This window comes from Branchiostoma floridae, chromosome 2, assembly GCF_000003815.2.
Source record: "Branchiostoma floridae strain S238N-H82 chromosome 2, Bfl_VNyyK, whole genome shotgun sequence".
NCBI classification, from domain to species: Eukaryota; Metazoa; Chordata; class Leptocardii; order Amphioxiformes; family Branchiostomatidae; genus Branchiostoma; species Branchiostoma floridae.
The window spans coordinates 34,531,284-34,544,099 of record NC_049980.1 but is presented as its reverse complement, the minus strand read 5'-3'; the positions used below and the strand labels follow the sequence as shown (position 1 = coordinate 34,544,099).

General features: G+C 46.3%; 2 protein-coding genes and 1 long non-coding RNA gene across 4 annotated transcripts; all 3 read left to right on the top strand.

Moving 5' to 3' along the window:
- The first annotated feature begins 380 nt into the window (after window positions 1-380).
- LOC118410601 lies at window positions 381-3,330 on the top strand. Of its 2 annotated transcripts, none has more exons than XR_004830577.1 (4): window positions 381-1,119; window positions 1,301-1,545; window positions 2,041-2,193; window positions 2,921-3,330. It is a non-coding gene; the product is annotated as an uncharacterized LOC118410601 (long non-coding RNA). The 2 variants fall into 2 exon arrangements; XR_004830576.1 differs by having other exon boundaries at window positions 1,301-1,593.
- Window positions 3,331-4,797: 1,467 nt separating this feature from the next.
- Window positions 4,798-8,563, top strand: LOC118409223 (sodium/potassium/calcium exchanger 4-like). The gene is made up of 5 exons (XM_035810091.1): window positions 4,798-5,123; window positions 6,478-6,566; window positions 7,092-7,224; window positions 7,973-8,152; window positions 8,415-8,563. Exons 1-5 carry the CDS (start codon window positions 4,928-4,930, stop codon window positions 8,561-8,563), a joined length of 747 nt encoding a protein of 248 aa, XP_035665984.1. The 5' UTR covers window positions 4,798-4,927.
- Window positions 8,188-12,816, top strand: LOC118410309 (sodium/potassium/calcium exchanger 4-like; the record flags this gene model as incomplete). Its single annotated transcript, XM_035811886.1, is given in 6 exon segments — window positions 8,188-8,655; window positions 9,377-9,483; window positions 10,013-10,206; window positions 10,770-11,012; window positions 11,772-11,873; window positions 12,494-12,816. Coding segments are annotated over 6 exon segments (1,035 nt in total), but the record flags the coding sequence as incomplete, so codon positions are not given.

The window sequence follows — 12,816 nt, the reverse complement described above, 5'->3', positions numbered from 1 at the left end:
AGATGATAGCCTTATGTACAGTATTACATACACGACACTATTGCAAAGAAGGTAAGCTAAAAGAAGTCCAACCTATAGCTAAACGATAGATAAAAAGTTTATGATGGTTGGAAGTGGAAGTAACGATGTCAACATTGTCTCAGATTCAGATGCGGAATGTTCTACGTCTAAATATAGCAGGAAACAAAGTGCAATGTATGAAAATTATAGTTTATCATTCGTCGCAGAACCATTATCACAAAGAAGCAAGAAGTCAAACCTATACAACGTTATGACGGTTAGAAGTGGCCTTGAACTAACAATATCAACGTTGTCTCAGACTCAGATACGTTTAAATACAGCAGGAAACAAACTACAAAGTACAAGTGTATTAATACTAGTAATAATAGTTTATCATCTGTCGCAGACTGTTCCTTGGAACCAGTCGGAGTAGACAACACGCTACAGAGGATCCCCGCCACTCAGCTGTCTGCCTCCTCCGCCGTTTCGGGAGGGGAGCCGACCCGCGGGAGGCTGAACTACAAGGCTGTGTCCGGAGGGGAGGGTGCCTGGGTACCGGAGAAACAAGACAGAGAGCAGTGGTTACAGGTAAGGGTCCTGGGTACCGGAGAAACAGGACAGGGAGCAGTGGTTACAGGTATGGGTGCCGGAGAAATGGGACAAGGAGCAGTGGTTACAGGTAAGGGGCCTGGGTACCGGAGAAACAGGACAAGGAGCAGTGGTTACAGGTAAGGGGCCTGGGTACCGGAGAAACAAGACAAGGAGCAGTGGTTACAGGTAAGGGGCCTGGGTACCGGAGAAACAGGACAGGGAGCAGTGGTTACAGGTAAGGGGCCTGGGTACTGGAGAAACAGGACAGGGAGCAGTGGTTACAGGTATGGGTACCGGTACCGGAGAAACAGGACAGGGAGCAGTGGTTACAGGTAAGGGGCCTGGGTACCGGAGAAACAGGACAGGGAGCAGTGGTTACAGGTAAGGGGCCTGGGTACCGGAGAAACAGGACAAGGAACAGTGGTTACAGGTAAGGGGCCTGGGTACCGGAGAAACAAGACAGGGAGCAGTGGTTACAGGTAAGGGGCCTGGGTACCGGAGAGACAGGACAGGGAGCAGTGGTTACAGGTATGGGTGCCGGAGAAACAGGACAAGGAGCAGTGGTTACAGGTAAGGGGCCTGGTACCGGAGAAATAAGACAAGGAGCAGTGGTTACAGGTAAGGGGCCTGGGTACAGGAGAAACAGGACAGGGAGCAGTGGTTACAGGTATGGGTGCCGGAGAAACAGGACAAGGAGCAGTAAATACAGGTAAGGGGCCTGGGTACCGGAGAAACAGGACAGGGAGCAGTGGTTACAGGTAAGGGGCCTGGGTACCGGACAAACAGGACAGGGAGCAGTGGTTACAGGTATGGGGCCTGGGTACCGGAGAAACAGGACAGGGAGCAGTGGTTACAGGTAAGGGGCCTGGGTACCGGAGAAACAGGACAGGGAGCAGTGGTTACAGGTATGGGGCCTGGGTACCGGAGAAACAGGACAGGGAGCAGTGGTTACAGGTAAGGGGCCTGGTACCGGAGAAACAGGACAGGGAGCAGTGGTTACAGGTGGCTGGGTATTTCTGTAACAATACACACTCTTTGCAGATAGAGATTATTAAAACAGGAACTCTACACGAAAAAGAAAACAACAAATCGGCACAAACGTTCAAGTTACTTTAGATAAACACCATATGTATTTATCTAAACTCTGTCTCATCTCCTTTCCTCTCCTTTATCTTTCTTTCCCCTTCTCCCTCCCTCTCAAACCCTCCCTTTCAATTCCTTCCCTTCCTCTTCTCTTCCTATCATTCCCTCTTTCTCCATCTCACTCCCTTCCACTTCCACTCTTTCACTAGGGAGGGAGATCTGGAGAGGGGGGGGGGGTCGCCCTTCCTCTCTCCCTATCAAAACCCTCTCTTTCTTTAAACCTCTCTCCTGTGGCTGCGCAATGCACACATAGGAAGAGAATTGAAAGAATGAGAGATTTGGAGTTTGTGATTGCCGTCCATGTAGGTTGACCTAGGCAAAGAGCTGGTGGTAGGCGGGGTGGTGACGCAGGGGTCGGGTGACGAGGTGACCCCGAGTTTCGTGCGGACCTTTCAGCTGTCGTACAGCATGACGGGAGAGTACTGGATCACGTACTCCAACAGTACCGCACCGCAGAAGGTCAGTAGTAGTGCCCTACCTTACCCCTATCTATGCCTCTACCCCTTCCCCTAAACCTTACCCCTACCCCTACCCCTAATTCCTACCCCTAACCTAATTCCTAATCCTAATTCGTAACCTTAACCTACCCCTACCCCTACCCCTAAGCCCTAACCCTAATTCCTAACCCTAGAACTAATTCCTACCCCTACCCCTACTCCTAACCCTAACCCTAACCCCTAACCCAACCCCAACTCCTAACCCCAACCCTAACCCTAACCCGAACCCCAATCCCAACCCCAACTCCTAACCCCAACCCCAACCATAACCCCAACCATAACCTCTAACCCTAACCCCAAACCCAACCCCAACCCTGACCCCAACCCCAAACCCAACCCAACCCAACCCAACCCCAACCCCAACCCCAACCCTAACCCTTACCCTAACCCCAACCCTAACCCCAACTTTAACCCTATACCTGACCTGATCCCTAACCCTAACCCCTAACCCTAATCCATTGGGACGAAAGCAATGGGCTCCACTTTCCAATATCATGGCCTAAACCCAGTTTATAACAACATACTGCCCCTACTCCCAAGGGCCAGAGGACTTCAAAGTACATGGCCTACTAAAACCCCCTTTCCACTAGTGAGAGAGCATCGCGATCGCCGTCTAGTGCAAAGGGGGCCTTAAGGAAGTGAAGTCTGCCATCTCTGATTGCCCTGTCTCTCTGTGTTGTCTCCTGCAGTTGTTCCCCGGTAACACGGACGAGCTGTCCCCGGTACAGACCAGGTTGGACAGCCCGGTCCGGGCGCGCTACGTCCGGGTGTGTCCGCACGAGTGAGAGCGGCAGATCGCGCTCACACTGGAGGTCCTGTACTGCACCAACGAGACGTGATGGCTCATCGTCTAGTTCACTTTGACTTTAAATCTATGGTTGATGGTTTTAAAGATTACTTGACAGAACACATAAACGTAAAAATCGTTTTTTTGTCGGTGAAATATGTTGCACAAAACGTTCAGTATTTGTCGCTCAGCAATTTCGGCCTCTAAGGGTTGATGAGATCAAATTTAGTAAGAATGTGTTTGATGACTTCAGTGAGCTTATTGAATTTCGTCTTTCGGGTTTGAAAAACAAAACAAAAACAAGGAATTTCCTCCCTCCGGAGACCGTGAACATGACGAGAAAGTACCAATATGGTAAAATATGTCGCGTCTTAACCTTGATTGTACATTAACTTCTAAAAGTGACATTAGCGACATACATGTAGTCTTTGTCTTTGTTGTAGAACTTAAACTAGTTAGATAGTAAAAGAGGCACCAATGTGAAAGCTATGGCTGTAGCTGGCAACATGATAAGTGATACCAGTCTACCACACCAGTGTAACTTTGTGCTCCAGAAATAAAAGACTTGTTGGCTGTGATACCATGTCTTGTTGCTTCAATTCTTGTTAAATTTTAACGTTTATTTTTCTTATCTTTATTTAACCTTCATGCATCTTCCGTGTCTATTTTGAAAATTTAACCATATTGTTTTTACCCATCTTGTGTTTTTTTGCCCTCTCGCATTACATTTGGAGTTTGCAGAAGATGTCATTTTTAAAATGTGCCTGCAGTGACCCATGAAAGATTGCAGTATTACTATATGTTCCCAAAACTTTCAGTCGGAATCCAGTCTTGCTCGCTTCATTCCGCTCCCAACAAATAGCCTGAAACGACGGTTAAAAGCTAGCAAGACTGGCCAAGCAACCACAGATTTCACGGATTGCTCAACGAGTTCCATAGATAAAGAATGCTTTAAAACAAAAGATGTTTTGTGTTTTTGATGTTTAAGATCACATCTTTACATCTTACACGATATCATGATTACGCAATAAACGGTCAAAGGAACCCTATTTTGGTCGCTGCACTGTCGCTCAGCGATAACCGTCTAGTGGAAAGAAGATTTTGCCAAGCAAGGCCCTCCTTTCAGTAGACGGCGATTGCGCTGCACTCTCGCTGCGACCTCAAACTAACGTGTGTAACCTTCGATTTTATACTAGGTACATCATGCCAAATGTTAAAGAGTGAATGAAAAGAAAACAAAGTTTCTTTTTTTTTTCTTTACAATTCGAGGAGCGATCTGTCAAATTTCAGCTAGGTCTCATAGACATAGAGTGCGCGACGAGAGCGCCGTCCTAGTGGAAAGGTGGTACGGTATAAGCCAGTTCAGTTCACAACGGATTACCTCACACCATGCTATTGCACGGAATCCCGAAATCCCACACCGATGCGGTCCAGCTGGATAACGTCGCATTGTTGCACCATCATAATAATTGCAAGAAATACGCCGGTAAATGGGCTGTGCAATTAAACGTCTTCTGCTGTACAATACAATCCGCTTGATTGCACACCTCATTTGCCAGCGTATTTCGTGCATTAATCCGAATGGTGCAACAAAGCGAAGTTATTCACCTGGACCACACCACCATTGGGGGGTTCCGTGCAATTAACAGAAGTGTGCGATTATCCGTTTTGCAATTGACTGGCTTCCTCTGTATAAGCACCATGCTTGACCTACATGTATCGCCTCCGGCTGCTGCCGGTATGCTAATTCAACTGAAAGAGCCAAAGGACGACCTTCCCCCAGACCGGTTGGACACCTACTTTAGCAGGCTAACTCTGCCTGAATACTGTCTCTTCAATACGCTTCATTCTGCAAATCTCTAGTCTGCTGTGTGTATATATATATATACATGTTGTACCATGGGCTAGTATGGAAGTGACAGACGTACCCGGGGACCCGAGAGCTGATTTTACCGCCACAAAACTTTACCGCAGAAGGCGCAGACAGCACTGGGCGTCAGCTGGACCCGGGCTATGTGCAATATGGTTGGGCGTGCTCGCAGCCAGTCTCTGTGTGTGTGCAATATTCGCCGAACACAGAGAGGGATCAAGAGCCTCAAACAAAGGTATTTTTTAAAGAATTGCTTTCATTACATGTGTCGATGACTCGCATTCGGTTCTAAATTCGAATGTTGAGTATTATATGCCAGAGCCACACGCCATTGTGGTAGGTCGCCGCTGGTATAGTTCATCTGACATATAGAGACATTAAAAAAACTATCATAAATATAACATAACGGTTACACAACAAATCAGTGTGTGAATATAGTCGACACGGATGAGTTGTTTCGACGACGTTTGAGTGTACACAATGTATATATATGTTTAGAAGCAATAGCCCAAACCTGAATGCAGAGTCCAAATTCAATCTGCTCGCAATATTGACAATTATCGTCTTGCACTGTCTCAGAAGAAGTTAGCTTTTAGACTAGAGAAGACAAATACTATTATACTCTGCACTTTTTGTCCGTCCCTTTTCGTGTAAACCCTCGGCCTGTTATGGTAGCCACTTCTTTCTTTATTTGTCTTGGTTGTGGGGTTATGCTGCAGAGAAAATGTTAACCAGTGCAGTCTATGTCTGACCTTGTGATGATTCAGAGAGACTCCGAGTTGTCTGCCGTGCCCCCGAGGGTACGTAGGAGGTTCTGTTGGGACTGACGCCCTGCCAAAACGCCCTGATTTTCGGGACCTTCCTTTTCACTCTGCGTAGAGAGGTCAGCCCTGGAGGCTTTTTTGTGGTTGTGGCACGTGCACGTTACGTCAACACAATGTCAACACGGGATACAAAATTCACTGAGACACACCTTCCGCTAGACGGTGATCGCTGAGCAACCACCGAGCGACCAAAAGTGGGTTTGTGTGGCCCATCATTTCATAATAGGCATATGATGCATGCTGTAAAAGTCAAACACAACAAAACACACGCTAAAATAGTTCTTCGTCTGTAAAATGTGTTGAGTGATCCGTCACATCTTTGATCGCTCCGTAGTCGCAGAGCGGTCTTGGTGAATTCAGTTTCCCGCGAGAGTTTATGTAACATGTCACGGCAAAGGCCGTGGGAAAGAAAACAAAATCCACACTGGATTGTTATGTTGTGGCATGGAGACATTGGGAGTCGGGCTGTCTTTAATGTTTAGAGGTATACTCCTTTCCACACGGCGCACGCTACCTTTCTCAGCAAACTATATTCGTCGGCAAACCCCCTTTCCCTGCATGAGAAAACATTATTTAGCCAATTCCAATAGAATAAAAGCTCAGCTAGAAGTTTGCGAAGGAGGCTAGGAAGACATGAACAATCAAATGAGCGCAAGGAGACAGTTACAGGGTAAAGTACGGAAAAAACTGATGCATATGTGTAAAGCTTTGTTTTTTGTTTATTTATTTATTTGTTTGTTTGTTTGTTTGTTTGTTGGAATGTAGGTAACAGGGTGAAACTTCAGCGGTCAGATGTTGTTTTCGGGACGAACTGTACTGTGCAACCTCCAAACGCCATTCATGAATACCCTAAGGTAAGATCAAAGTTTAGCGTATTTTGATTTATGTACTGAGTTCTAACAAAATAATGCAAAGATTGCCAGTCAACAAAACCAGCTCTCTTCGATAAGTGTGGTGGGTTCTTTAATGTGCTCAAGGTGTGACTCTCCTCAAACACGGGACCTCCGGCTTTGCGTCCGACCCGAGAGGACGCCTCTAACCGAAGATTCATAGTGGTACTCATTTTCACCCGATTCGAATGAGGAAATGGGCGTAAAGTGTATTTCAAAGGGTACGACAGCGGGACAGGATGTACTTGTACAAACAACATATAGCCCACGCTTCAGTGTCTCCTTCCTCAGGGTCATACTGACTGGTTTCTATTTCGCACTGCAGCTAGGTGTCGCTGCTAACAATACGGTCCCAAACGTGAAGCCTAAGTGTCACATATAAAGATAAATATTCTTAAGCAATGATGATGTAAAAAAACTAAACAACAACAGCTTTATCATCATCTTTCTTTTTCACGGATTTTTTCCTTTTTTGTTGACCTTCTGTAGGATGTTTTCACGGAGCAGCAGCTGAAGAGCGGCGCCGTGATTCTCCATGTTTTGTGTTCCGTATACATGTTCCTGGGCACCGCCATTGTCTGTGAGGACTACTTCATGCCGTCACTTCTCATCTTAGCAGATTGTGAGTAAATTTCATTAATGTTGTATACCATCACAATTAAAAATACAAATATATATAATATATAACGTAATATGGCATCCTTCGGTAAGTATTGACAACGATGATATCAGCCCTACAGCGTCGGTTGTAAGAGGAGCGCCCGTGTAATTTTTCTGACTACTACTATATCTACGCAACTCAACCTCTGCTTGGAGAGTAGCCAAACAGTCCTATACGAGAATGACAGTCTCTGCCACATAGTCATAGGGCTTTTCTGTAAGCTGACTAAGGTCTGTTCAAGGACGTTATATCGTCCTTGATTTGTTGTTAAGTTACTTTCTCTGAATTTACTTTTATTCTGAGACGCCGAGTGATCAGACAGGGCGCTCAACGAATTCCATCGATGAAAAACGAATCATTTTGTGCTTTGTGTTTTTTTGTTTTTGTTTTTTCAGTCATATTTATGTACGTTGTATGATATATTTAATCATGAAGTCAAGAGTAACAAAAATGCAATCTAGGACACAGCGGTGCCACCAACGTGCTCCATTCCAGTGATGGCAGGCGATAGCAAATAAAACAAATGTCTCAGACGAATCTGGAAAGAGCGTATTCTAATTAGTCGTTTCGTTTTTTGTTACAGACTTGCACCTAAACCCTAGCGTGACAGGCGCCACTCTCATCGCGTTCGGCATGAGCATGCCTGAACTGGTCACTTCTGCAGTAGGTAAGGCGGGTTACGTTACGTTACGTTACGTTACTGTTACAGACTTGCACCTGAACCCTAGCGTGACTGGCGCCACTCTCATCGCGTTCGGCATGAGCATGCCTGAACTGGTCACTTCTGCAGTAGGTAAGGCGGGTTACGTTACGTTACGTTACGTTACGCTACGTTGCTGTACCTATAGAGAAAATTGTCTTCTCCTACCCCCTGCAGGAGTGTTCATGGGTAAGAACGACATCGGTGTGAGGGTGATGGCGGGAACAGTCGTGGCGAACAAACAAACAAACAAACAAGCAAACAAACAAACAAACCGTCCCTATAGAGAAAATTGTGTCCTCCTCCCCCTGCAGGAGTGTACGTGAGTAAGAACGACATCGGGGTGGGGGTGATGGCGGGAACTGCCGTGGCGAACAAACAAGCAAACAAACAAACAAACAAACAAACAAACCGTCCCTATAGAGAAAATTGTGTTCTCCTCCCCCTGCAGGAGTGTTCGTGAGTAAGAACGACATCGGTGTGGGGGTGATGGCGGGAACTGCCGTGGCGAACAAACAAACAAACAAGCAAACAAACAAACAAACAAACCGTCCCTATAGAGAAAATTGTGTTCTCCTCCCCCTGCAGGAGTGTTCGTGAGTAAGAACGACATCGGTGTTGGTGTGATGGCGGGAACAGCCGTGGCGAACTACACCCTCATCATCGGCTGCTGCTGCCTCATGAAGCGGAAGGTACGATCTCCGAGCAGATGTCGGGCTTGTTTCCTGCGTTCTCGGCCGTGTCTCAATTATACCCCCCTCACGAAAATCGATCGGACGACGAGTCTGCGAGCTCTAAATTACGAGGAGGCATGACCCTGCTGCTGACGAAGAAATGGCAGAGCCTCCCCCCCCCTCCCCCTTCCCGTCAGGGTCATGCCTCCTCGTAATTTAGAGCTCGCCTAATGTGAGGGGCGTATTACACGTTTTACTACGTCGGCTGTAGCGCAACCGTAGAGTGTTAGGCTCAGAACCCAGAGGTCCCGGCCCGGTTAAATGTTCTCAAATAATACTAAATGCTGTGCTAAAGTTCTACCGCATATCTACGTCCTTATAGTGTAATAGTACGACAGTGCAATGTTTAGACAGGTAAACTTTAGAAACAGAAACATTTAGATAAGCAAGCTTTTGCGGTAAAAGTATCTAACCCTTATCCTGATGAGAATTCGTTGACAATTAACCCCCCTAAGCTGGTTAATCAATCAGGTCAGTAAAACTTGAGCTATTCTGTGCTGCTGCTGCAAAATTACATCCCCAATCAATGCGCTTTGCTACGGTATGCACGATTTAGGTGAGAAATACCCCAAATCTGTAAAGATACAGGACCCGCCACAGACATTATATATTTGTACGTCCCGTATATGTGCGGGCTCAGCAGGACAAGGGTTTTAAGATATTCTTTTCCCGCCAACAGGACCAGCAGGTCCGGCTGGAGGCCTGGCCGCTGACCAGGGACACGCTTTGGTACATCTTCTCACTGGGAGTGCTCTTCGTCATCATCTTCAACGGGAAAATAGACTGGTAAGAACGGATTCTGACTAGATAGCACTGGGTCTGACCGGTTAAAACTGGGTCTGACCGGTTAAAACTGGGTCTAACTGGTACGAACTCGGCTTGACTGGTTAGAACCTAGTCTTTCCAATACCCCCTTTTTACTACAAACTAATACCGCTGAGCGAATAAAGATTTCACAGATTTCTCAACGAATTTTACAATTTTTAAAGAAAGACGTTGTTTTGTTGTCTATCAAAACTGTACGGTTGCCCAAAATCTTCAAACTCCGACACTCCTGCAACTTCAAAAGGAGACGCTAGATGGGCCAAACCACTCAATCCGGAGCCCAAAAGCTAGCAACTATTTGATGACTCTCCTGACGAAGGCAATGAAAACAAAGCATACAGGGGGAGTGCAATGACTATTTTACAAAAGTTAAGTGCTGTAAGATGTTATTTTAACGCATCATCTATATTTGTACATTTCACCATGTAATGTCATACTAACTGAGACTTTTGTTCTGCAAAGTTTACATACTCTCTAATAACTGTTTCAGGAGTGAATCTTTGTGTCTGCTGGTGGTCTATGTTCTCTACATCTTCTCAATGCACTTCGACGACAGTCTGCAGAGGCAGTTCGACCGGCTGGTGCTGCGGCGGAACCCGGAGACGGGTCAGACAAGGTGCTGCTGTGTTCCCATGACGGGGGAGGACACAGGCCACGGTCTCCTGACGGGGGAGAAGCTATGGGGTAAGATGGGCGGGAAACAATTCTTCGTTACCCTGGAAACCAGACTTTAAGCGAGATCAAGGCAGGTCTTCCCGGGTACCTTAGGCCCCGTTCATACTAAGCCTTGCAAGTCGGAATCAGGTAAGTCACAACGTGCTGCTGTGTCCCCATGACGGGGGAGGACACGGGCGACGGTCTCCTGACGGGGAAGAAGCTATGGGGTAAGGAGAGCGTGAAACGATCCTCCGTTATCGTTTATTGTCCTTCACTCTCAGTCAGCCTACGGGCACAAACATACCTTTAGAAGCCACAACCCCCATACTACAAAAATATGCAGATATATGAAGGACTGCTTTGTTATTAGAAGGAATGCCGATACTAATGATTAGCCCACTCCATTGCAATAATCTATCAAAGAATTATGTTAGCCATTATTGTTATGTTAACTAAGATGTTAAGTCTTAGTCTATACACCTATTTTGTACTTTGTGTAACAGTTGCTGTCATACATTGTATCGTGTACAATTCTCTCCTGCAATAAAGTTCTTCTTCATTCTGTAATAACCACATCTCTATTACGGCAGATGGTGACAGCCAGCAAGAACAGGAAGAGGAGGAGGAGGCTGAGTCGGTCCTTGCAGTACCGGAGTCCCCCGCCAGGCGCGTCCTGTGGGTCCTGTGCCTGCCCATGATCGTGCCCATGTTCCTGACCATCCCGGACTGCCGCCGGAAGCCGTGGCGGAAATGGTTCCCGCTGACGTTCCTCATGTCCATGGTCTGGTCAACCGTCTTCTCGTACGTGCTGATATGGATGGTAACCGTCATCGGTAAGGATATAGATTATTGATATGGATATAGGTTATTGATAAGGATATAGCTTATTGATAAGGATATAGCTTATTGATAACGCCCATGGCCTGGTCAACCGTCTACTCGTACGTGCTGATATGGATGGTAACCGTCATCGGTAAGGGTATAGATTATTGATATGGATATAGGTTATTGATAAGGATATAGCTTATTGATAAGGATATAGCTTATTGATAACGCCCATGGCCTGGTCAACCGTCTTCTCGTACGTGCTGATATGGATGGTAACCGTCATCGGTAAGGGTATAGATTATTGATATGGATATAGGTCATTGATAAGGATATAGGTTATTGATAAGGATATAGCTTATTGATAACGTCCATGGTCTGGTCAACCGTCTACTCGTACGTGCTGATATGGATGGTAACCGTCATCGGTAAGGGTATAGATTATTGATCAGGATATATTTTATTGACGATGTCCATGGCCTGGCTTACCGTCTACTCGTACGTGCTCATCCGGATGGTAACCGTCTTCGGTAAGGATATGGCAGGTTTCATAAGGATGTAGATAAGGAAGCGGATAAGTAATATCATCGCCGAGCGCAAAGCTAAGATAGATTTGACATCATCATCATCATCTATCATATTAAGGATCTTCTTTTTACGTAACGGCTTTTATATATTCAAAAAATTTGATACATCTATTTCTTTTATTTTCATTGATCTACACATCTAATGGAACATTAACAGCTGCTCTTCTTTGCTGTTCCCAGGTTTTGCGATGGGAGCTTCCGACACGTTGATGGGGATCACGCTGTTAGGAGCCGGGACCAGCGTGCCGGACCTGGTGGCGTGCGTGGTGGCGACTTGGGCTGGTTTGTTTGTTTGTTAGTTTGTTGTTAAGGATATCCACTGTATCAAACATTGTAGTCCCTATTCTTCCAGGAGCCCATTACAAACATCAGTACATGCACAGCTACGGATGTACACAGCGGTTTATATCAATCAACTTTTAAAGTTTTAGATTTAGCAAACCTATCATTGAATACACTTTTACCCTTTCACGTCTGATCTGTTTGTTGTTTATATGTATATTTGTTTCTCTCTCTCTCTCTCTCTCTCCTATCTGTCCCTCTCTCTGTCCCTCTCTTTCTCTCTGTCTCTTTCTATCACTCTGTCTTTCTCTGTCTCTGTCTCTTTGTCTCTCTCTTTGTCTCTATCTTTGTCTCTATCTCTGTTTCTATTTGTTTCCCTATCTGTCTCTCTCTCTGTCTTTATCTCTGTCTCTCTCTTTGTCTCTCTCTCTCTGTCTCTCTCTCAGTCTCTCTCTCTGTCTCTCTGTCTCTCTCTTTGTCTCTATCTCTGTATTTATCTCTGTCTCTCTTTCTGTCTCTCTCTATGTCTCTCCGTTTGTCTTTCTGTCTCTGTCTCTCTCTCTGTATGCGAGTGGTTCCGATATGTACTGAACTGAACTGTTACATTATTTTCCCTCCAGGAGAGGGTGACATGGCGATCAGCGCGGCAGTCGGGGCCATCACCTTTGACATCCTCCTGTGCCTGGGCCTGCCGTGGTTCATCAAGACCGTCTTCCTGGACCACTTCGGCGTGGTGCTGGTGCAGACGGCGGGTCTCAGCCTCACGCTGGGGTCCATCTTCCTCACCATCGCCTTCGTGTTTGCCGGGGTGTGCCTCAGCAGGTGGCAGTTCCGCAGGGCCTTCGGGGCCGCCTGCTTCGTGGTGTACGTCGCCTTCGTCGTGTTCGCCGTCTTTACTGAGGAGATGTTTACAGGGACGATAGCCTTTTATCCGGATTGCGAA

Coding starts and splice junctions, on each gene's coding strand:
- LOC118409223 (XM_035810091.1), top strand. CDS start 4,928: ATGGAAGTGACAGACGTACCCGGGGACCCGAGAGCTGATTTTACCGCC. Junction 5,124..6,477: donor ATCAAGAGCCTCAAACAAAG/GTATTTTTTAAA, acceptor GTTGGAATGTAG/GTAACAGGGTGAAACTTCAG. Junction 7,225..7,972: donor ACTTCTCATCTTAGCAGATT/GTGAGTAAATTT, acceptor TTACTGTTACAG/ACTTGCACCTGAACCCTAGC.